General features: G+C 34.1%; 1 protein-coding gene and 1 long non-coding RNA gene across 5 annotated transcripts in view; one reads left to right on the top strand and one right to left on the bottom strand.

The window, feature by feature from the left end:
• Positions 1-18,337, top strand: part of LOC105475417 (semaphorin 3A) — a 539,208-nt gene extending 520,871 nt beyond the window's left edge. For all 4 annotated transcript variants that reach the window (XM_011730630.3, XM_011730633.3, XM_011730632.3 and 1 more), the window contains 2 exons: positions 9,839-9,981; positions 11,428-18,337. In XM_011730630.3, the coding sequence (XP_011728932.2) occupies positions 9,839-9,981; positions 11,428-11,883 (599 nt within the window). In that variant the 3' untranslated portion in view covers positions 11,884-18,337. The remainder of the gene's footprint in view (positions 1-9,838; positions 9,982-11,427) is intronic.
• Positions 1-25,541, bottom strand: part of LOC139362785 (uncharacterized) — a 112,008-nt gene that overhangs the window by 4,615 nt on the left and 81,852 nt on the right. Inside the window, exon 2 of the long non-coding RNA XR_011622100.1 lies at positions 156-226. This is a non-coding gene — a long non-coding RNA (uncharacterized lncRNA). The remainder of the gene's footprint in view (positions 1-155; positions 227-25,541) is intronic.

The following is a 25,541-nucleotide window of genomic DNA, read 5'->3' as shown; positions in this document are numbered from 1 at the left end:
AGGATCCCACATGTCTGGCAGAAGTAAGAAAGAATTTCTCCTAGAAGAAAGCAACTTCAACTCAGATCAAGAAAAATTGTAAGACACATTCTGATATCAGAGATATTAAAGTATAAAGAAGTGTGCATCTTAGAATCAAATACTTGCAGTATTACCTTCTATGAGTTTTGTAAACCCTGTTTGAATATTTTCACTGGAGATAATCAGTCATCACGATACTTGTCTTCTGCTTAGGAAAAAAAATCGAATATTCATATTAGACGTGTGCAAGGCAAATGCACAGATAACATGAATAAGAAGAGGTTTGCAATAGCTTACGTATCATTATTCTCCACTGAAGTCTTTAAGTATGTCATCAGAGATCACCTGTTCATACACCTACAATTCAACTGTTACAAACTGAGATTGTTTTTTAAAGTTTGTTGCATTTTTTAATTTCAAAAGTTATAAGGATCACATATTATTAAAATACAAGATGCTATTTTCATTATTGTTTATGGAAGGTTTCTGCTTCAGCAAATGGGTGTTTTCCATCTCCCGTCATATCTCTTGGGGAAAAGTAAATGAAACATTAAAGTCCATGTTTCCTGATTTTTTAAAGTAAACGTTCCTATGGTAATTTTGCTCTGGCATAGATATTATTTGTGCTTTCTTTTGTAATGCATTTGCTGTAAAATCATGAAAATAAAACATACCAGATGTTCAATATAAACTAAATAAATATTACAGTAGATATCTTCATATTGGTATTGCTTGTTAAGTAAATGAGTTTCAGCCTGCCCTATACTAAGGAAGCCTGTTACCCATGACATCACAAGATATTAAGTACAGTGTTCTATGTAACTATTCAAGTGGCTTCAAAGTTATGAAATTTTATTATCATATTTCAAATTAATGATCTCTGAAAGATACTGATGACTCTACCCCCAAAAAATATTTATGAATAATAACATTAAAATATGTTGACCCTATGACTGTTTAACCGTTTGTATATATATTCATACTTATATCTATGCATATGTATGTGTATTTCTGTGTGTGTATATACATACATCCATACACATATATACACATATATATAGACACACACATATATATGTACACACACATATACACACAGATTAGCCAATTTTAAGTTCAAATCCTCAGGAATCTATGGATTCAGGAAAGATTAGAAACACTTAAACTATAAAATTCTAAATACTATATCCTGGTTAATAATTACTTCCCAGCACCAAAGTCATCTTAATTTAGGGCATAAAGCAAAGTAGTTTAAAACTAAAATTTTAGCCAGTTGAAAAATTACAAGTTTAAATTTTCTTTAAGGTTTCATTGTCTTTTTATACTTGGCAAGTTACATCCACTAACTTCATATTTATTGGTCCTATTTCTAGTAAATGGGTTAAGCACAGATGCATGTTCTTAACCACACTTGTAGGTACATGCACACATACATGCCTGCAAACTCACATTGAATATTTACACAGAATCTAATTGGTGAAAATATCATACTAGACACTGGAAAAACATTGTACTAGACATTACCTCGAAAAGTAAACAAAATCACTGTTATGTACTCCAGTATATACTGTAGACTTTGTTTTATTTGCACTACAATATATGATATTATCAAATAGTTTGTTAGCATTTTTTTTTCTTTTTTGTTTTTTGATGGAGTTTCACTCTTGTTGCCCAAGCTGGAGTGCAATAACACAATCTCTGCAAAATGTAACCTTTGCCTCCCGGGTTCAGGCAATTCTCCTGCCTCAGCCTCTCAAGTAGCTGGGATTACAGGCATGCACTACCATGCCTGGCGAATTTTGTATTTTTTTTTTTTTTTTTTTTTTTTTTTTAGTAGTAGAGATGGAGTTTCACTGTGTTGGTCAGGCTGGTCTCGAACTCCTGACCTCAAGTGATCCACCCTCCTCTGCTTCCCAAAGTGCTGGGGTTACAGGCATGAACAACCATGCCCGGCCTGTTAGCCATCTTAACACTCAGGTTCAAAATATTCAGGAATGTTAAGAAGGAATGATTTTTTTTGTTTTCATTTTACACATTTTTAAATATTTTATGTCTTCTCAAGAGATATTGACCCATCTTTGAAGTGTTTTCCATCCACTTGAAGTTAATTGGTCTTTTCTATTGATAGAGCATCTATTGTATTTCTGCAGAAAATCATATAGAATCCAATGAGAAAAATCTAAGTAATGCTGCTTATACTTTAAGTTAGGCATTGGTACAGTATTCTGTGTCACCAGGAGTTTATGGGCAACATTTCCTTTCCTCCTGTTCTTGACCTTTGACACTGAGTATTATTGAAAGAAATATTAAAATTATAATGAAAACAACTGGAATTTTATTTTGCTTTATGTGGTACAGAAACTAACTGTATTTGTTAAATAACCTAAATAAATATGTAAAATAATTGGCATTCATTTACCCATGTCCTAAATTGTTTTAGTTTTACATTTATTATTTACAAATTAAACTCATAATAAAGTGGAAGAACACTAAAATTGATAACAAATCAAAATTGAATGAATATGATTCACAACCTCATCCATCTCTGTCTTCTCTATAGAACATCAAATTTCCTCAGATAGGTTGCATTATTAACATTTCAATCTTGCGAGACATTTACGGGGTTAAAATGGAGAGTGAATAAATAGAAAGCTGAAATGTGATGCCTTCTGTTTCTGCTATATTGGAAGAAAATCAAATGCTAAATAAGGCCTTTAGCAACATGATATTTCTGGTCAAATGATGGATATCATGACTTTTTTTGTTGTTACAAAAGGAAGCAATTTATTTAACTATTTTCTTTCCTCCCATTCTTTCTGGTTTATTAGCTTCATTTCATTTCCATAAATTATCCCACTAAAGGAGGAAATGATTAATTGAAGATTGCTTCCTTAAAAACATTATTTCTTGTCATTAACAGCTGCAACATACTGAAACGTTGTGTTATCCAAACACACTGTGGTGCTTTTAAAAGAATTTTAATGTTTTGTTGCTCTCAATTATTTTGTTCTAACCATTCAGATGGTTGAACCCATGGGGAATCACTATGCTAATTTAACAAGGATACCCTTCTTTTCTACTGGCAATTTTCATGACAAAAGTTTGTATTCAAAACAGTTGCTTTCTAAGTGTGAAATTTATTTAAAAATGATTTAAAGTGAGATTGCTTTCTTTCTGGAAGCCCGCAAAATTATCTATTACATGACATCCTTTAGTGTTACAGGTATCCTTGGAGATGTGAGAAGATATTCATGTGACTTCTCAGTTCTCTTTCTCTTCTTCTTATTCCCTATTTGGAATTTTTGATTTTGGCGTAGACATGATTAGTCATCATTGTCTCCCACCCTCTCTCAAGTCAATTTTTATAACATTATCAAACTTAACAAATTTAGAATATTTGAAATGCTTACATCCTCCAGCAGTTCAATGAAGCATTCCATCATAATCAAAGTTATAAACCCTATTACTTTTTGCTTGATTAAACTTTTATTCATTACTCTTATATAATTGTGATAACTCTGTGTCTTGAGAATGTCAAAGTTACATGAGATTTCAGGTTTTAAATTCAACATGTTATCTGGATTTGCCATTTAGCAAACATCAGCTAAGCGTTTACAATTACCATTCTGCCAGGATTATGAATGCACAGTGTGGTGGACGAGGGGAATAAACCAGATTAAAAAAAATTGTAACAAATGTAACTACACAAACTCTAAGAAGATAACTAAAGAGAGTTTTTTTTGGCAATATGGAAGAGGAAATATTTTCTTTGATGGTTGTAGGGGAGTGAGATTCACGCTGAAGAGTGTAATTTGTCTTCATTTGGATTCTCAATAAAGGATTTTAAGATTTAATTAGCAGTTGAAACTATCACAACAGCAATAATAATGATGTCACCTGACATCTTTATGACTATTGCTGTGCCCAGATACTGTGCCAATATTTTTGTACAAGAATATTTTAAGAATAACAAAAATAGAAAAGGTTATAAAAGCCTGGGGCAGTGGCTCATGCCTATAATCCCAGCACTTTCAGAGGCTGAGTCAGGCAGATCACCTGAGGTCAGGAGTTTGAGACCAGTCTGGCCAGCACGGTAAAACCCTATCTCTACTAAAAATATAAAAATTAGCCAGGCTTGGTGGCAGGCAGCTGTAATCCCAGCTACTCTGGAGGCTGAGGCAGGAGAATTACTTGAACCTGGGAGGCGGAGGTTGCAGTGAACAGAGATCGCACCACTGCACTCCAGCCAGGGTGACAGAGTGAGACTCTTTCAAAGAAAGAAAGAAAGAGAGAAAGAGAGAAAGAGAGAAAGAGAGAAAGAGAGAAAGAGAGAAAGAGAGAAAGAGAGAAAGAGAGAAAGAGAGAGAGAGAAAGAGAGAGAGAGAGAGAGAGAGAGAGAGAGAGAGAGAGAGAGAAGAGAGAAAGAGAGAAGAGAGAGAGAGAGAGAGAAAGAAAGAAAGAAAGAAAGAAAGAAAGAAAGAAAGAAAGAAAGAAAGAAAGAAAGAAAGAAAGAAAGAAAGAAAGAAAGAAAGAAAGAGAAAGAAAGAAAGAAAGAAAGAAAGAAAGAAAGAAAGAAAGAAAGAAAGAAAGAAAGAAAGAAAGAAAGAAAGAAAGAAAGAAAGGGCTATAAAAATATTTCACAGTCTAAAATTGCTAAATGACCTATCTAATATATACAAGATGAGTTGCAATTGTTCGGTAAAAATAAAGATAAGATAAAAATAACAACATCACACATGTAGAGCAAGCAGACTGAGAGAGAACAAAGACAGACATGTGGCAAGAATATTTACCAAGAAGTTATAAGGGTAAGACATATGTTTGTCTAACTGCTTTTTGTCAGTCAATGTAGATGGAAATATGATCACAAAGTTCATTTAAAAATAAAAGAATCTGTTGTTCAAGAGAATCTCAATAATTTCTAGGAAGTAAAATCGGAAAGAAAAATTTCACAAAGGTAAACAGAGTAAACACGGCAATGCCGTCAATATCATATCAAAAATATTGTGACATAAATACAGTGAGTAATGGAGAATTGAGAAAAGTCTTACTTAGCATAGGGTGGGAACACCCTGCCAAAACCAATTTAATAAAATCAATTGTCTGATGTAATTAACATGGTGTGTTCCTTGTAAACTGCTCTCAGATCAACTGGTTTAATCCAGAAGGAGATTTTATATTACTCTTATCCTGAATATATAAGATTTGATATCCTTCAGAAAATATGTAATCACCAATACTTCCTCAGTTGAGTTTTTGTTTATATTGGGTAACCATGAATTAAATATTATACTCTCTGAAAAGTACCTAGAGTAGAGCTATACTGTGTATGGCTGTTTGCTTTAATAAAGAATCAAATTGATAGCATGCAGTAGGGGGACTATAGCAGATAATAAAGTAGTATATATTTCAAAATAGCTAGAGGATTTTACCTGTCACCACAAAGAAATGATCAATGTTTAAAGTGATGGATATGGTAATTACCCTGATTTGATCATTATACAATGTATACATGTATGGAAACATCACACTGTACCCTATAAATATGTACACGTATTATATGTCAATTATAAACAAAACAAAAAGTTAAAATTCATAGTTTTTTTCTTTTTTTTAAAGACAGAGTCTTGCTCTGTCACCTAGGCTAGACTGCAATGGGGCTATCTCGGCTCACTGCAACCTCTGCTTCCCGGGTTCAAGCGCTTCTCCTGCCTCAGCCTCCGGAGTAGCTGGGATTGTGAGCGCCCGCCATTATGCCCAGCTAATTTTTTGTATTTTTGTAGAAATGGGGTTTCACCATGTTGGCCAGGTTGGTCTTGAACCCTAGACCTCAAGTGATCCGTCCACCTCAGCCTTCCAAAGGGCTGGGATTACAGGCATGAGCCACCATGCCCGGCAAAATTGATAATATGTTTGACATCCCAAGAAAATGTGAAGAACTTAATAAGGTTATAAGAAGAACTGAAATTTTTTTTTTTTTTTTTTTTTTTTTTTTTGAGACGGAGTCTCTGCCGCCCGGGCTGGAGTGCAGTGGCCGGATCTCAGCTCACTGCAAGCTCCGCCTCCTGGGTTTACGCCATTCTCCTGCCTCAGCCTCCCAAGTAGTTGGGACTACAGGCGCCCGCCACCTCGCCCGGCTAGTTTTTTGTATTTTTTAGTAGAGACGGGGTTTCGCTGTGTTAGCCAGGATGGTCTCGATCTACTGACCTCGTGATCCGCCCGTCTCGGCCTCCCAAAGTGCTGGGATTACAGGCTTAAGCCACCGCGCCCGGCCCCCAGAACTGAAATATTATTTCTTTTTGTACTTTTTTTCTGGAGCTGGGGAGAGAAGGAGGCTGGAGGGAGATAGAACACATTGTTAATGGATTTCTAATGTTTCCTATATTGTACAAAATTTATGCAAGTGGTTGCGGTAGAACAGTCAGGAAATGGAAAGTATATTTATTGAATGCCTTCTAATTATTATTTTAAAATATTGATTAGGTATCTGTTTATAGGATGTCAGGTTAGGGAAAATTAACAGAAAATTTTTTACTTCTGAACACCCAAATATATGGGTGCTTGGCTGAGGTCATTTTGAATAAAAGTTCTATTCCTAAGTCAGACGTTGCTGATTGTAGAAACATCCTATGGCAGAAGACTTAATAGAAATAACTGCATCCAATAAAAATTTACTTTTGGCCGGTTGCAGTGGCTCATGCCTGTAATCCCAGCATTTTGGGAGGCCAAGGAGGGCGAATCACCTGAGGTCGGGAGTTTGAGACCAGCCTGACCAACATAGAGAAACCCCGTCTCTACTAAAAATACAAAATTAGCCGGCGTGGTGGCACATGCCTGTAATCCCAGATACTAGGGAGGCTGAGGCAGGAGAATTGCTTGAACCTGGGAGGCAGAGGTTGTGGTGAGCCGAGATCGTGCCATTGCACTCCAGCCTGGGCAGCAAGAGTGAAACTCCATCTCAAAAAAAAAAAAAAAAAAATTATTTTTAGTAATTACTGCTGATCGCAACAGAACCTAACAAAACATAAAATAGGATAATCTTAAACCAAAGAAATACAATAGTATCGCTGTATCTTGACCGTGATTGATAGTTAACATGACAGAGCTTTTAGCCTCACTGGTTACCAACTGGATGATTCTGTTTCCTTTTGTTGGACGAAAAGGGGAAAGAAAGGGTCAACTTGGGAAATAATGAGACTTTGAGGTACTGGTAAGAGTAGTTATCAAAGCAAACTTACTAAGGGCACCAAGCTCATAAACCAAATTAACCAACTGTGGTTCTTGCCTTATTTAGGTGAGAAAGTACCTGAATATCAGAAAGTTTCTTGAAGAGCGTGAGATATTACTATATTAAACTAAAAACAATTTGTTATCATCATTGCGGAATCAAACACCATCTTATAGTCTATATATTCTAGATTCCACTATAAAGAAGTAGCAGATCAAATGAAATACTTTTTTAATATAAGAAAATATTTTCTATTGAAAGAATTATTTTTGTATGTTTTCTGGTACATTGGAAAAAGCTTGCCACCACCAGAGGATGTCTTGAAGAGGAAATGAAAACTGAGCAATTACCTAGAACTACAAGAAAGATTACCAGAAAATTATCTCTGTGGACTAACTAGAATGATTAAATTAGTTAGAATCACTCAGTGATTTTTTAAAAAAATGTACCCATTGGTGTTACATTGGTATTGAAACACTTATTTTCTATTATAGTAGTTACATGTCTCCTCTTATCTTAGTCAATTAATGTATTGAAAGATTTATATGAAGTTCTATGTTTGAGAGTAATAACTTACTTATACCATAGTTTTCTTTAGTAGCTTTAGCAGATTATGCAAGAGACAAGTCAGTTATAATTGTAAATTTCTAGCTGGGAAAATAGACCTAAGAGACATGGCTGTTGAGAAAGGAGATGCTGGCAGATCACTGGGTTGTTTGTTTCTAAATCCAGTGGATTTTTCTATGTTTTGCTGTCATTTATATGATAATTCATTCATATACAGAGATTGAGTGAAAGGTCTCCTCCTAAAAGTATTTCTTAATAAAAAAGAAGTTTAAACCACAGAACAGGCAGAAAAAAAAAAAAATGTATTCAATGTAAATAGCATTAACTTCTGTGACAATGCATTCTAATTATTCATGGTAGCTCCTGAATTACAGATTTTCCAGCCCCTGTTGGCCATAGCAATTAAATTCGCCTGTATCCCAGGAAGCAGATCTCTTACAAATGAGTATAGCAACATGCTCCATATGCATTCAATTCAAGACACACTAATAATTTCAAAGGGAAAAAAACACAGCCTATACAATGTAGATATTGACACATGAAGATATGCATCTCCAATATTTTTTAAAATGTGACTTGGAATCAGTTAAATATTGTTCCTTTACATTGTAATCATTTCTGATTTATTTTCCTATTTCCAGGGTATCGATCTTTTCAGTAAGAAGGGACAGATAGTTCCCAATATTGGAAGAGTTTTGTTTCATACCTAGGGCATTTGAGAAATAGGTGCTGAGGTTAACACTCCTGGAGATAGCAATTGAAGCTAGAAGGTGGAATGAAGTAGGTAGGGTATGATGAGAGTAGGAGATGATAGACACAGGCCTTGTGCAGGGATTGCATGGGAGTAGCATTTTTGAAGGCTTTAAACCTAGTGAGAGCAAATCATATCAGCTATGACAGTCAAAAGTATTCAGTTGATTATGACAAGAGTAAAACTGTCAAAGTGATGACAAAAAAAGGGGGAAACATTTTTTAAATTAAAAATCTAGCTGAGTTTGAAGTAGAGAGCAAAAATTTTTCATCTGTCTATACTCTCAGCTTTCTGTGCATGTAAAACATATTTATTATTTTCTAAATTAATTTAATGAGTTTCAGATTGTACAGGATGTCATAATGGAAACAGGATTATGCAAGATAATAACAGTTTTGTTCTCTAAATGAGTTGTACCTAGACTCCCTGTGTTGTACTTTTGATCTGAACTGTGTTTCATTTACCACATTGGAGGAGGTTACATAAAGGGTAAAATAATAGAAACTTAATCAGGAAACAGGTTTTCTTTTAGCTGCACTTTATTATGTACTTTTGCCTTATTCCATAGCCTAATTCCTGAAAATAATAAAAGATGTGTCATTTTAAAATAAGAACAATTGAAACCACATTGCATTGTAATTATGCATCTGTTTTTCAAAGCCATCCCTAAATTTTCGCACCAATTGATCTTCAGAACAAACTTGTAGATTATTTAGGAATTATTAGTGGGTAGTATAAACTTCCTGCACTCTACCTTCTGTAAAATGCTAGATAAATATTAGTTGGCAAATTTAATTTTACAGATAAAAAATAAACAGAGGCAAAATAATTTCTCTGAAATACATCCTTGTTTCCAAAAACTTAATCCAATAATTTTTTGTGTTACAGAATAATATAATACAAACTGGCCCCATTAGTCCAAGCACGGAGTTTTGCAGTGAAAATAATTTCCTGTAGAGTATTTATCATGACATATAAAGACGTATAGTTATGCTATACACATGACTGATTTTGTAAATGTAATTGGTAGATAAATCTCTGGTAGATAAATCTCGTCTGTTTTATGTAACCCATACCAAAATGATTAGTCGATTTAGGTAGGCATTTGGGCTCTGAAACCTTACATCATTGACATTTCTGTCATCCTCAATCAATATGAAACAACTTGAAACTTGGCAATAACTTGTCTCCTGAATTTCCAAATAAAAACTTTGGAAAGTTGAGATTACTTCTCTAATATTTTCTCATTTCATTTTCTCATCACTGACCAGATAATCACCATGGCCACAGCCCTGAAGAGCGAATCATCTATGGTGTAGAGAATAGTAGCACATTTTTGGAATGCAGTCCGAAGTCACAGCGAGCACTGGTCTACTGGCAATTCCAGAGGCGAAATGAAGAGCGAAAAGAAGAGGTACAGGAATGAAACTGACCGGATTATTTATATCTAAGATATACTGTTAAGTAACCCTTGTATTTTTTACTTGAGGAAAGAAAAAGCACTGAGAATGCTTATCCTCTTCTGAACCAATCAATCGCTCATTCATTAAACAAGTATTTGGTGCAGACTGATGATGTGACAGACTCTGTACTAGAAATTAGACAAAGAAAGGTAACCTGGTAAGAGTTTCTGTCCCAGAAGCAGTTTAGGGATACATATTAGACTCCCCTTATTTCTTACTGTGTTTATCTACAAAGAAATTGTGTTATCTAAATTTGTGCACAAATTAAAAAAAAAAAAACCCTCCTACTAATTTTAAATTGTGTTAAATTAATTATGTTATCAAAATCTGTTTTTCTTTATCCATTACCTTCCTCCTTAAATGGGGAAGGGAGGTTGGGAAAAGATAGTAGTAGATGTAGGATGAAGGATTTAAGGCTGCACTATAAGCTCTGACATCAACTATTGATGCAGGATGAGGCAGGTATCCCTGCTCATTTGTTCCATTTATAACTCCCTAAGAGTAAAGAATTGTATACAGAAAATCTTAGTGAGCACTATGAGCCTTTAAAACTTTTTAACAGCCTTAAATAAGTGTAAACAGACTATTAAGTTGATTAATAAAATGTATTATATTCAGACAATTTTACAAACATAATATGATGTTAAAGGTAAAAACTCCTCCATTATCTTTTGACATTTTAATCAGTCTTAAAACTATATAATCCCACCATAAAACGCAAGATTGACTTTATGCATTACCAGGTGAGGCTTTTTGAGACCTCTGTTGTAAACAGTGTTCAAAATAAAAGCAAGGTTACAAATATTCAAAAATATGGTCTCATATATATTCCCATTCAAGACCAACTAAATGAAATAAATAATTAGTAAGCATGAAATTTTCTGCTTGTTTAACTTCTATTTTTTTAAATTTCAGTTTTGGAAATCTTATTATAAATTCATTCTAATGCCTCATATCTTTCTAGTGTCATGGTTCTGTAGTTCTGGAAATCTTATTATAAATTCATTCTAATGCCTCATATCTTTCTAGTGTCACGGTTCTGTAGTTCTAATTTCAACATTTAATGTTAACTTTATCCTATATTTACATACCTACTTTCAAATTTATAAAGGATCTTTGCTCTTTCTTCCAGTTACCTTGACTATTTTAATCATTATAATAAGAAATTCTATGGAGACAGTAATATAACCAATACTCCCCAATACATCTTAAAAACAACTGACAGATATTATAATTTTCCTACTGGAAAAATGCTATCAATTTTCTTAAATTAAAAATTTTATTAACTGTTAAACTGTGCCTCGATACATAATCTAAAGTTTTACAGACACAGAGTTTCAGAGCTTGTATTTCTTTTAAATATGTATATTTTACACTGCCTTTTTTTAACCTGCTAGATCAGAGTGGATGATCATATCATCAGGACAGATCAAGGCCTTCTGCTGCGTAGTCTACAACGGAAGGATTCAGGCAGTTACCTCTGCCATGCGGTGGAACATGGGTTCATACAAACTCTTCTTAAGGTGACCCTGGAAGTCATTGACACAGAGCATCTGGAAGAACTTCTTCATAAAGATGATGATGGAGATGGCTCTAAGACCAAAGAAATGTCCAATAGCATGACACCTAGCCAGAAGGTCTGGTACAGAGACTTCATGCAGCTCATCAACCACCCCAATCTCAACACGATGGATGAGTTCTGTGAACAAGTTTGGAAAAGGGACCGAAAACAACGTCGGCAAAGGCCAGGACATACCCAAGGCAACAGTAACAAATGGAAGCACTTACAGGAAAATAAGAAAGGTAGAAACAGGAGGACCCACGAATTTGAGAGGGCACCCAGGAGTGTCTGAGCTGCATTACCTCTAGAAACCTCAAACAAGTGAAACTTGCCTAGACAATAACTGGAAAAAAAAATGCAATATACATGAACTTTTTTCATGGCATTATGTGGATGTTTACAATGGTGGGAAATTCAACTGAGTTCCACCAATTATAAATTAAATCCATGAGTAACTTTCCTAATAGGCTTTTTTTCCTAATACCAACACCTAACAGAGACCACACGTGAATGCAGTTGTTCACTTTAGCAGACTTAATGTTTCCTATGAGATTTCACTGTACAGGTTTGTCTTTCTTCTTTGCCTGAGAAATAAAAATGTCATTTGCCATATTGCCATCTAAAGGAGAAAAACTGCATCAGCAAAGCCATTGTATTGAACTAAAAGTTTAAAATGAACTGCATGGATTTACTAAGCTGATGAATATTCCAAAATGTGGTTGGATTCAAGGATATATTTTGTCTACCGGCCCTCATGTTTGTATGTACTTGAGGAGTAAAATGAGTAAAATGATACTGAATGAAACGTTCTGTGGAAATATTAAAAAAAAAAAAAAGAAAACATAAGCCATCCATCATCCAGAAGAAAAATGGAGTACACTGATCTACTACTGATGTCTTCTTTCAGCTTTGATCTAAAGATGTATTTTATTAAAACTATAATTTAAATGTACCATGACAAATATGCAGTAAAAATTAGTTGTTTTCTAAGCTAGAGTAGGATTTGTCTTACAATTATTGTGCTATATAGTTTTTGTTTTAAAAATTCCAATGGTGTGCTGCTTTCTTTGGACATTTTATTTTCAATTCTGTAAGAGGGATAGATGATATTGTTCTAGAAACATACATCATTAAGAGTGAACCTCTAAAACCAGGATAGAAATTATGCTTTATTTCTCTGAGAAAATCAAACAAATGGAAGCTGTTCACACCTCCCCTTCTTTAAGCATTATCTAAATTAATTTTTACTTTCATAATGTTCTTAGAAAAAAAACGGAACATTTAACCAGGAAAAAAGGAAGAAATAAATTGATTTTTAAGTACATTTTGCTATAATGAATCAATGAAGGGAAAAGGAACTGCATATTTCATGAAAATAATAAGCATTGTCTTAATATACTGTTAATAGAAAATGTGTCTTAATTCTGTGCTTGAATTCCTGCATGATATTTGAGACAAAGATCTCTCTTATGATTCCACTAAGAATTTTATCTGTGTCACTTAATTTTTTTTGAAAGAGAGAGATCAATAACTATTCAGAGCAACATGTTAAAGGCAAAGTTTCCAACCATTTACATCTGCATCAGGTGCCTCTTATCTTTCCTTATTTAAGACAATTATTTGTACAAGAAACAGATGACTCTTTTCATGTCAATGGGAGGGAATTTTCTACAAAGTATTTTCCAGGATGCAACCCACATTTAAACAATGTAAAACTCTTTGTTTCCTGCAACAACTTACAAAATAAGGTAAAAGACTAAAATTCAAGATTTGCTTCCTTCATTGTCCTAAGACGTTTCATTGAGAATCACTGACTTTGATATACTTAAAACTTTCAGCATTATACTGTGGTTTCTTTTTGCACTGCACTCACCTATTCAGGACTCCTCCCCCAGGTTCCTCATCATGCACCAAAATGCAAAGAAAACATCTTATTAGTAATTAATGAAGCAACATTGAAATTCTAATTCTAGCTGTCTTTGGATTCTAATTAACTCAGCATCAATTTCTCACCTCAGACTACAGTGAATTTTTATTTTCTATCAGCTGAAATATTTCACAGATGGAAGCTCATGTTTCAGTTTTAATGATTGCCTTGAATAAACAAGTTGTTGCCACTTGTTTCAAACAGAAGCCTAAAAATAATCTACATTCAATTTTAGGCTCCATTGACTAATATGGTGTTGCTTTTGGAAGTACTGTATATCCTCAAATGGAAGCCGAATCGTTAAATTATTTGAAGGACACACCACTGTACAGAAAATAGTGTTTGAAATATAAATCGAAGAACAAAGAGTGCTCCAAAAAATAGGTCATTCTTTTATTTTCATAAAGTACCTTAACTGTACTAACAGTCAGTGTTGTGTTTCATTCTAAATTTTGCAGCTGAAATAAATTTATTTGCAATAGCAGAAATATCTTATTATTCATCCTCAAAAATAAAGGATTTGAAGGGATAGAGATTATATGATAACTTTATAGAAGCCTTTCAAAATCTGAATGCATTTTGTTTTGCGTTATGAAATGACAATAGAAAAAAGTCTCGACTTCAATTAAAAGTTACACAAACAAATCTACAGGCATGTCTTTATATACCATCAGGTCTAAGTTTTCAAAGAAAATTGTAGATATAACTTGCAGATAAGTAACTCATTACAGTTATAATCTCTACCCATGTGTATTGAGAGGGGGCAGTTTGCACGAAAAAGAATTATTGGCCCATTTAATAATTCAGCTTTAATAGACTTTGTCATATGCATGAATCATCAGAGATGAAACTGTTTGAGAGACTCATGTGACCTTACGAAAATTACAACAGCAGTCTTAGAGTATGAAAATGATGCATCACAGCAGAGACATTATGGCCCAGTTGATATCAAATGTAAAATGTAAATGCATGTAAATGCACACTTCATTTTATGTATTATTTAGTAATTTTCAATGGTATGTGTTTAATATTTTTGCTACCTACACATCAGGCAAAAAAGATGTAAATAATTTGGGAGAAAAAGAGAAAGAACAGTGTAAAATAAAACTTTCTATAGGTACTCCATTTCAGTGTGTTCAACATCCTAAAATGCAAGATTTTCCCACGCAGGTGACAAGGTGGTTTATGTACTATATAAGGGCAGAAGGTGCGTGCCCATTCAATAAGCATGTTTTTTGCCAGGTAGGAAATATGTTCCATATCTGTATTTATCATTGCATTTCAGATGGGAACTAGAAAAACTGGAGAGAAAAATGTAATGAAACTGCTGCTGTAAATTATTCCTTTTAGCATGTATTCACTTGCTAAATACACATTTCTTCAAAATATTTGAATTCAGATGTCTTTACTGTTCCCTATAACATATGGTGTTAAGGAACATAAGCTCATAAAATGTTGAGAACCAGAGTCAGGTTGCTACATAATTAGCTAACAGATTTCTTCATTGTAATCATCTGTAAACTGGATTCTATATTTATGGTGAGGATGTGAATTTTTACGCCCTTTAAATTAAATATTGTTCTTTTTAATGTCATACCTAAAAAGGAAATGTAGGGATAAATTTTTATAATGTGTCATTTTCATAATCAGTTTGGTTTTATTCAGGATCTACAAAGATGTCAGATGATTGTTATTGAAATAGCTAATCTTAAAGGTCACAGACAAGCGTTTTATTAATATGCAGCCATTAGTATAATATGTTAAAATCTTTGTTTTATTAGTTCATTTTAAAACACAATTTCCATTCAATTTAATGAAACTCTATCAGGTTTCATGATTTCAAAGACAGACTTAAATAGGATTCAACATTCCCGTATTATGTAATAACATGTTAGAATTTAACTAGTCTAACACCAAAGACATCTATTACTTTTAACTTGATTTGTAATAATTATTTGAAGTCAATGTTAATGGTTACAAATACATGTTTCCATAAAAAAGAAAACAGTATTTTTCAAAAATCTGTAAAATTTTATTAGTTTGTTGGATCGCTAAAAATTTTCTTAAACTAGTTAATTAAGTGAACATAATTTTTCAAGTTAATAAATTAAGAAAATATCTAAATGAAAGAGAGAATGAAATCAATATATGTGGCAGTCCATATAGTAAGGACAGTTTCACAATCAACGTAACCAAGGAAAACAGCTTTGTTATCATTTCAAACATGCAGGCACACACAGGTAGAGGCAAAGCTGGAACCAAACCAAACAAAAAGATGATTTTGAATATTAAAAAAACTGGGCCTCTAGACACTTCGCCTTTTAGAACCAGCTTCCTACATGTCCGAGTAAATTCCACTGATAGATCTTGAGTATCTACAATGTCCTAGGCATTATGTTAGGTGATGAGGACACTAAAGTGAATAAGACATAACCCTTGTTCTCAAAGAGCTCACACTGAAATTAAGGAAACAGAGAGAGATGACTTATCATCATCTAATCCAGCAAGTCTTTCCTGATCCACCCGTCCCTAGTTCAGGCTAACCACCTTCTCTGTGCTAAACCTGTGCCTTGTATATAGCTTTTATTGTCACACTACCCCAGTGTGTGGTTTATTTGTTTATGTTTCCATCTCCATTTCTAGACTGTGAGCTCCTTGAGGGCAGGATTTGTATCTAATTGATCTCTGTCCCCAGTGTCTAGCATGATGCCTGGCACAAAGAGGGAGCCCAATAAATCACTGTTGAAAAGAACCAAGTTACCATATGACAACTGCCAAATACAAGCTCACAATAAGTAGTATGGATCAAAGGAAAAAAAAAAAAAAGGAGGAATTAACTTGTGGAGAGAGATCATGGGTGCTTCAGAGAACAAGTGACTTTCCAGCTGTGAATCAGTCAGATATGACTAGATGAAGAAACAAAATGGCAATCTGAGTAGAAAAAATAAGGAGAAAGGAGGAGAGGTGCAAAAAAAAGTCCTTTTTCTGAGAACAAGTATTCAAACAGATAAAACACAGGTTTCATGAAGAAAAGTTAAATGTCCCACTACTATGAGTCAAAATGGTGCATTTGCTTTTTCCTGGGTTTTGATTTATCACCCTCTGTTTGTACCCCACATTCTCATCCTTGGCACAGACTGTCATATGTCATGCATTCAGCCTCCCACACTTCCACCCCACAATCTCTTTACCTTCCTTCTTAATGTTTACCTCATTTATCTTTACTCAGTTAAAGCCATGGCACTAGGCAGTGTTCCCACAACCATCTTCAAACTAATCCTTATTTCATAATCTCTTCTCTAGTTCAAACCACCACGCATCAACTGAAACTCTGAATTCTACAAATAAATATTTACAGGAAGCTAACTTCATGAGAGACTCCTCTGTGCTCTGACTCAGTTCAAACGAAAGTTTGTGTTATATTTCACCTACCTAAAGCCTTACCTCACTTAGCTAGCATTAGACTACTCAGCAATGAGTTCCAACATTGCCTTGCTAAAAAGCAAGGGGGCTCACAAACAAGACTTCAGCAAAGATAGCATTAAAATATGAAGTTTGCATTTGTTCAAGGCATACCTTAGTTGGAGTAATCCATGGCCAAGATAGGCAGACTTCTATTATTTTAAACAAACAAACCAAAAAAGTTTTTTTTAAAAAATGAGACCCACCTTCATCTTGAATATGTCAATCCCACACCACCATTGTATTAAATGTCATGCTTTTCTTATATAACAAAAGAATGGATTTTATTTCTTTTAATCTAAACACTATACTTGTATATACAATGTTTATTTATATAGGACCTAAGCAAAAGTTTTTATAGATGTGTTCATGTCATCACAATTCAGGTAATTTGAAGTCTCAACTTCCGTCTTCTCTCTTTGTAAATCTCACTGAAGCATTAGACCTCAAGTAAATACATTTGTAAAAAATCCATGTCATTTGTGTAGCTCAGTTCTTAATGTTTTGTTTGTCTTGTTGATAACTAATTCCAGAGAAGCTTAAACATTTTCAGACAAAGTTTTCATCTAAAATCAAACAGCCACTTTAGGAATTTTTTAAATACACCACAATTTTTAGGGATTTTCATCCCTCAGAAAAGATTGACAGTTTTATTAGCCCTCAAATATTTGTATTTTACTCATGCAGTGTTTTAAATTGCTGATAAATGTGAAAAACTTAGTTTAAGTCTGGGTCTGTATATACCATTCAATGTATTCAATTTAAATTTAGATTCTGATGAATAATGGTCTAAGTATCCAATTTGCATTGTTGCCATCTATCAATTTCAGAATCATTGCTCATTTTCTTCTTTGCAGAACTTTTGACCCTAATAGCATGCCTGTTGAAATTATTTTTATTGTATTTGGCTTCAGAAGTGGTTTAAATTATTACCCAATGAATATTAGACAGCATCACAAAAATAATCTGTTATCCATATGGAAAAGAATACTGTCAAGGAGTTTATTGAATTCTTAAACTATTTACTCAAAACATAAGAGAATACTTATCCCAGGATTATTCTATTTTGATCAAAACAATTGTGTAGTCATTAACTTTAGAAACATTACATTGTTTAGGTTTCTTCTTTAACTTTCTGACTTCTCTAAAATCCAAAACCAAAACAAACAAAAAATCAACAAGTAATCTAGATGGCAAAATCACTTATCATTAAAAAGTAGCAGGTCCTCTTCCCCTCAGTGAAGATTTGAATGTAATTTTCAACTGTGACCATACTGGTTTTCTTCTTCTAAGATCCTCTTGGTCCTTAGATGTCGTTTCTAAAAACTACATCATATCAGGAAGCTCTATATTCATTATTGAGAAGCAATATTCTTGAACTTCTAGAAGGAAATATTTATATAATGTATAAAATTTATATCAATAAGCCCAAAGCAGAAACTCTTTATAATACATTGTACTGTATTAATTTAAATGTAATAATATAATATTAAACAAAATCAACACAAGCTCAAGTATAGAAGCATTAATACATCCTAAAGTGCCACAGTTACTGCGTGGTGATAGTAACATTACATTTTTTATATTCATTGTGTTTTTAGATATTATATTCACTACCTATTTTTATATTAATTGTGTTTTTAGATATTATAATCTAAATATTTTTATGATATCATGTAGGCCTTTTCGTATGAAGTAAGACACACAGCCTAAGGATCTCGCACAACATACTGTACTTGGGTTTTCTATGGTGAGTGAGAATTAGCCTCTGACTTTGAGAAACTCACAGTCTATTGAAGAGAGGGAAACACAACATTTAACATGATGTGTCATACAAGGGATATAATAATAGTTGTAGCAGTCACATTAGTAATGATAGCAGTAATATCAAGTGTTTACAACATACTGTTTTCCTTATCAAGTGCTTTATTTGTATTACTTTAATTATTATAACAACTCAAAAAATCCTATTTTATCCTTATTTTTTCAATAAAGAAACTGAAGTACAGAATGGTTACATAACTAACTGCTCAATTCACATGATCAAAAGCAGTAGGCATAAAGTTCTAATTCAAGTATGGTTTACAATTACCTGTGTTTCCAGAAAGATAACTAGTTATTGTAAATACAATTTAAGGTGCCATGCTGTATGGAAAGAAAGAAAAAAGATGTCAAAGACTCTTAGAACATGAAGGAGAGAATAGAGAGTGAATTGACCTAGAAAGAAGGGAATATATCTTTCACTAAGATGGGAGAGACCATCAAATAGGAAATCAGCAGAGTAGTTAAACACAGGTTTTGGAGACCTGCAAACCTGGGTTGAATACCTGCTATACCCATGTACTTAGTGATGTCTTTTAGGATTGATTTATTTTTACTTCTCTGGACCTCAGTTCGCCCATGTATGAGATTTTAATATCTCAGTTCTTCCATCTATATGAGATAAATGATAGAAAACTTATTCACAGAATTGGGGTAATTGTTAACATTGACATATCATGTTTATTGCTAACACTAAAATTTACTCACTTTTCTTGATTTCCATCCTGATAATGATGAGAACATGATGTTCTTTCTCATTTCCAAATAAAATGTTTTTTATTATATCTATTACCACCTTCTGTAGATCTTTAGCCCTCTGCTTTCTGTCATTAATTTCTCTTGCTTCCCATTTTAAAATAGTAGTTGTAAAAAATAGATATAATCTCCCTTAGTCATGTTTTTCATGTGAGCACTTTTCTACAGCTTACCTTTGCCCATAAATATTTGCAAAAGAAATTCTAAATGACTCCTAATCAAAGATAACAGATGTTTGACTTTTTATCCTCTGAAAAAACACTGCATTAAGATACCAGCACTTTTATCTTAATTTCCAACCATGTTAACTTTTAATTCCTAATTTTGGAGCTACTGTCTGCCATCATGACCTCTAAGAATGTATTTTAGAATACATTAGGCAGTTATTTTTTACGAAGTAATCACATATTTAATTCTTTTAATATTTAGTTTTCAAAGTTAGCATTTTCCAGCTCAAAAAGGAGACAGTTTTCTATTCACTACTTAATAAAGTATCTTCCAGAAGACAAAATGATTATTTTTATACAGGCTCAATGAAATAAACTATATAATATTAAGTGTGTTTTCATATATGAAAAGATTTGAGACACAGTCCAAGCAATTGCAAGTGCTGATGAAGAGCTTTCAAAAATAAAATCAAACTCAAAAAATATATATTGTTGAAAAAATTCTATTTATTGTAATAAGATATAATTCACAGGAAGAAAATGTAAGCAGAGGCACTTATTCATAGTCTCTAAAGAATGCATGAAAAGACCACTACCATAATTCACACCTAAAAAGATGATAATTTATGCAAAATCATTCCCTTTAAAAAGCAGAGATGAAAAGAGACGTGACACCTCAAAACCCTGCCAAGCTAGGGATAAACATAAGAAATAAACCATATGTGTTGTGGGAGGCAAATCCACAAAGAAACTGTTAGGCAAAAATAAAACCAAACTATGACATGATCCAGATGTTCACTAATATGAAGGTCTCAGCAAAATCTGATGGACTTCAAGGTCTGGTAGGAAAGGATAAAAGTTCCAAAAGTGTGAACACTGATTGACTTCAATTATTTGGTAATCTTTTTTTAAATAATTGCTTTTGTTTGAAGTATTGTCATCTTTAAGCTTTAACTATCTTGGAAATTGATAAAAAGCAGCATAAAAAGATGAAACGAAAGTGCAGGCTTTGAAGTATAATCATTTTGTTCATAGAAACTTAAAGACACCATTTGGGCTGGCCCCCAGAAAAGACAATTGTATACATTAGAGTTTAGACAATCTAAAAGGGAGAAAAAGAGTAAAGCCTGTACACAAATATTTTATACTGTCCATAACTCAAAAGAGAATTAATTTAAAAACCCAATAGGCTATACATAAGTGTGTCTAAATATAGTCATGGTAGATAGCACTGAGGATAATTTTCAGATAAAATTTGGACTAAGATTTCTTTCATGCATTGAATTTATATTTATATTTATATTTTATATTTATATTTCATGCATTTATACATATCTAGTTCTAGGCATATCTAAGTTTCTGAGTGCTTCTTAGCAGTTGTCCTATGTTTAAACGTCTTTCATTGAATACAACACAGTTCAGTTTACATACTCAGCTTTCATTTATTAGTCACATCATGCTAAAATATTTAATACAATATTAAGAGATTGAATTGCAAAGTGCTCAAAATCTTTAGAAAATGAAGACATAACGAACCAGAAAAATCTCAATGCCGGGAGGGTTGAAAGAGAGAATAGGGGCTCAAAAAAGCAAGGAAAGAAAATGCATTGATTTTAAAAGGAAGTAACAGCAGAAAAAGAACAAAGATATCATCTCTTATTAACAGTGCAAATGCTTGGATTACTGTCTTGTTCCTTTTTTATCCTTCTGCAGATCCTAATCTTATGAGCTATCGATCTCTCTTTAGATTGTCTAACATGGGTAACCATCCACTAAGTCCAGCATACTCAAAAGGTGATAAAAGTGTGGAATATGGACATTGCTATCACCTGGGAGTTCATGAGAAATACAGATACATAAGACCCACACCAGACCTACAGAATCAAACTCAACGTTTTAGTCAATTCTCAGGTGATTTGTGTGCAAACAATGCTTGAGCCCAGTGCTTTTAACTCCCAGGCCACAGTGCCTGTTAGGAATGGGCCGCACAGTAGGAGTCCATGGCCTGTTATGAATGGGCCGCACAGTAGGTGCGTGGTGGAGGAGCCAGCATTACCACCTGAGCGCCATCTCCTGTCGGATCGGCGGTGGCTTTGGATTCTCAAAGGAGCACGGACCCTATTGAGAACTGTGGATGCCAGGGATCCAGGTTGGGTGCTCCTTATCAGAACCTAACTAATGTCTGATGATCTGAGGTGGAAGAGTTTAATCCTGAAACCATTCCCAACACCCCCGACTGTGGAAAAATTGTCTTCCACAAAACCAGTTCCTGAAGCGGAAAGGTTGGGAACCACTGCTTAACTAGTGATTCATATAAATTTGTATCTCACTCTTTCAGGGGCACAAATTTAGAGTGTTCTTACCCAGTGATTTGTCAAGATTTCACTGACCCAGTGGCTCCACTCAGGCTTTCTCCTGTCTGAGTTCTAAGAAGGCTTACCTGCTTCCAAGGTTTGTTGTCCTTAGGGGTGAGGATCAGATACTAAGATGTAAGGGCCCTAAAACATCAGGTTAAAATTACTTAGTGCGCTGATGAAAAAAAGACTATTAAGTATCTCAGAGTGGTTGTGATGGAAATCATTAGAAAGTATTGTGTTCTAAGTAATATTTACTCAGCAATGATATAGGGTAAATTGGAGGTAGGATAATTTCTACTCCTACTATTTCTACTATTCTGCTTTTCTTCTTCTTCTCCTTGTTCTTCTTCTTCTTATTATTACTACTATCATTATTGTTATTGAGACAGGGTCTGTCGCCTAGGCTGGAGTGCAGTGGCGCCATCATGGCTGACTGCAGCCTCAACCTCCCCAGGCTCTGGTGATCCTCCCATCTCAGCCTCACGAGTAGCTGGAACTACAGGCAATGCCACCACATGCCCAACTAATTTTTGTAGGTTTTGTAGAGGTGGGTTTCACCATGTTGGCCAGGCTGGTCTCTAACTTCTTCACTCAAGTGATCCACCGGCCTCGGCCTCCCAAAGTGTTGGGATTATAGGCATGAGCCACTGCACCTGGCCCCTATTTAGCTTTTCAAAAGTAATGCATCCCTTATTAAAAAAAAATTGATAAAAAAAGAATATGGAACACCTCAACTATAGAAATATTTTTATCCAGCTGACAAATAACATCCTTAGGGGAGTCAGTGCATTGCAATGTAATGGTAATGTAATGGAAGAGTATACTTTATAGATAATGTTATCTTCTCATTTCTTTTAGGCTTTCAGTGTAATGAAAGTACATATTTTTCTGAATTATTACAGTATTTGGCTTCATGAAGTTTGGCAGCAGTGAGAGTTGTTTGATTTCTCAATAATTTTTTCCAGGAATTTTCACAGTATTTTTATTCTATGAAGGAAATACAGTAACTTAAATATTTCCTATAAATAGAAATACTCAAGTTACCAACTGAAAGACCTTTTAAACTAAACTATGCAACTTTAGCAAAAACAGTAATCAGAGGCTATTTCCTTAGAATATGTTGGTGCCATTGAAATCCAATAATATATAGAGCCAATATTTAAAAATACAACCAACATTAACAATGTATGCATGCATACATGCTGTATATTTCTAAGATTTATTTTTCAATTCTTACTGGGTGGTCTACTACTGCTTTTTACACTACAACCAAATGATCCCAAGTTCAGGGTTATTGAAAATCATCATAAATAAAATCCATGTGTGCATTGTTTAAGTACCAGAGGATATTTACAATGGTTTCAGCAAGTTTACCCGTTCACCGCCCTCATCAGTGTTTACCATTAATTGTACAATTAAAATTTTGCAATAATGTTAAAATCACCCAATAATTTGTCCTGAAAAATTCAAGTAGGATCATGAAGAAATGATTTTTTTTTTTTATGTTGTACTGACTGCTGCACATCAAAGCAGCAGACACTATGTGTTTAAGAAGGCTGTGAACTTCTTGGATTGTCAATTGCCATAGATCATACATTCTGTCAAATAGAATGTCTGTCCTTAAGAAAACTAAAAAAAAAAAAAGTGCCTATACTATTATTTGTATGAAAATAGTTTATTAAATAGCAGCAGCATTATGTGCCTATTAAAAATCACTTCCACAAAATCATTTAGAACTGAAGTCCTGAATGTTTTATGTCAATGAGATTTCAGGAAGCAGGGACTTTAAATTAAAGCTCAAGGGAGTTTCCAGTTATGGAGCTTGAAAAGTACAGTTTTATCTTAAGCTCTCTGTAAATCATCTTAAAATACTGCTGATTTGCTAATGTGTAACACAGGCTCCTAAATTTTTGTTGGAGAGAAGGGATAATTTGGGAGCAATGGGATTGGGAATCAGGGGGCAAAGTGAGGTGCGGGAAAGTTTCTAAAGCAGATATGATGCACTAACTGAGCAGTTGTTACAGGACAAAATTAAGACACTAACAAAGAAGTGCTAGTTTACTATCTCTCTTATAAAACATAACCATTTCATCTGTACCATTATGTGTTAGGCTTCTTAATATGATGGTAAAAGTCGTACTTTTCTATTTTTATCCTAAAACGATAGCCCTTAAATAAAAATTTCATATAGCCTTAACAGCCATGTCATTAGACACAAAGCCTAGTGCTACAGAATCTTACAATCCAAATCTCCATTGATAGCAAAGAGTCCACTCTTAGGTACGCATTGATAAATGTGTTGTCTTGACACATATTTATGGGAAGTTACTTAGAACCAAGACCGTTTAGGAACTGTTTTCTTGGCCAGATGCAGTGGAGAATGCACATGCCTTCCGCTCAAATCCTGTGCTGACCACCATAGAGTAGTGGCCAGTAGCTCATGACACAAATGAAATGTAAAGTGGGCATTTTAATTAGTTAATTAGTCAAAAATAGTGGAAAATTGTTCAGCATGGAAGAAGAACTATGCTTTCCTGCATCCTTTTCTCTTTGGGGTTGAAGAGAGAACCACAAAGTACATAGCAAGGTCACAGGGTGGGAACAGGAGCACTCTGACCACTTCCAGAGAGGAGAAAAGTCTCCTCAGGTCGAAGCAAAAGAGCTACATATGATTGAGGGTTCAGAGTAATTGCCCAAAAGTAGAAGTGAGAAGATCAGTGAGAGAAAAAATGGAAGGATAACTAACTTTACCTTTCTTCCTTTCAGAAATCTGAATTTTCAAGACAATAGTTACAGTGAAGCTACAGGAAAGATAATTTTGGGGTTTGGGTTAATCTGAAAAAAGGTATGACTTAATGGTTCGTTCAGAGAGTAGCTAATTTAGCTGGCAACACAGATTCTCAAATCTTGGGTTGTTTCACCTATGTACTCTGTGTGTGTGTGTGTGTGTGTGTGTATGTGTGTGTGTTTGAACTAATTTAAACATGTCCACATTATAGCCCTATTTATTTATATTTAAAAACAAGTCACTTGTAGGATTCTTATATTCAAAGCTAAAATTGCTGTTGGAAAACAATATTTCTTACGATGCAAGCAGCCACTCACCTTCCTCATCTTTGCATTTTATACACCATTCGCTTATAGAACGGACTGTAACTTCTGCTTCACTAGGGATGTACATTTCAGTGGTAAGAAACTCAAAAGTTCCATCTTTCCCACAAAACTCAAGAAGAACTTGGAGAAATAAAATGCCATATACACCTCATGGTTGTACATTCCTCCTACAATTCTTGACTCTCAAGTTCTGTCTTGGACCCTGCCACTACCCACCTTCAGTTCCTGCTGCTCTTTTAGATCCAACTAAGAGCCTGTCTTAGCTGATGCTCACATACCCAGCTTGCTCACATACCTGTGCTTGGAAGCCACAGCAGTTCCTTGTGCCACTCGATGGTGCCATCCC

Source organism: Macaca nemestrina, chromosome 4 (assembly GCF_043159975.1).
Source record: "Macaca nemestrina isolate mMacNem1 chromosome 4, mMacNem.hap1, whole genome shotgun sequence".
In the NCBI taxonomy this organism is placed as follows: domain Eukaryota; kingdom Metazoa; phylum Chordata; class Mammalia; order Primates; family Cercopithecidae; genus Macaca; species Macaca nemestrina.
Note: the sequence above shows the minus strand (reverse complement) of the source record. Positions and strands in the feature narration are given on the sequence as shown.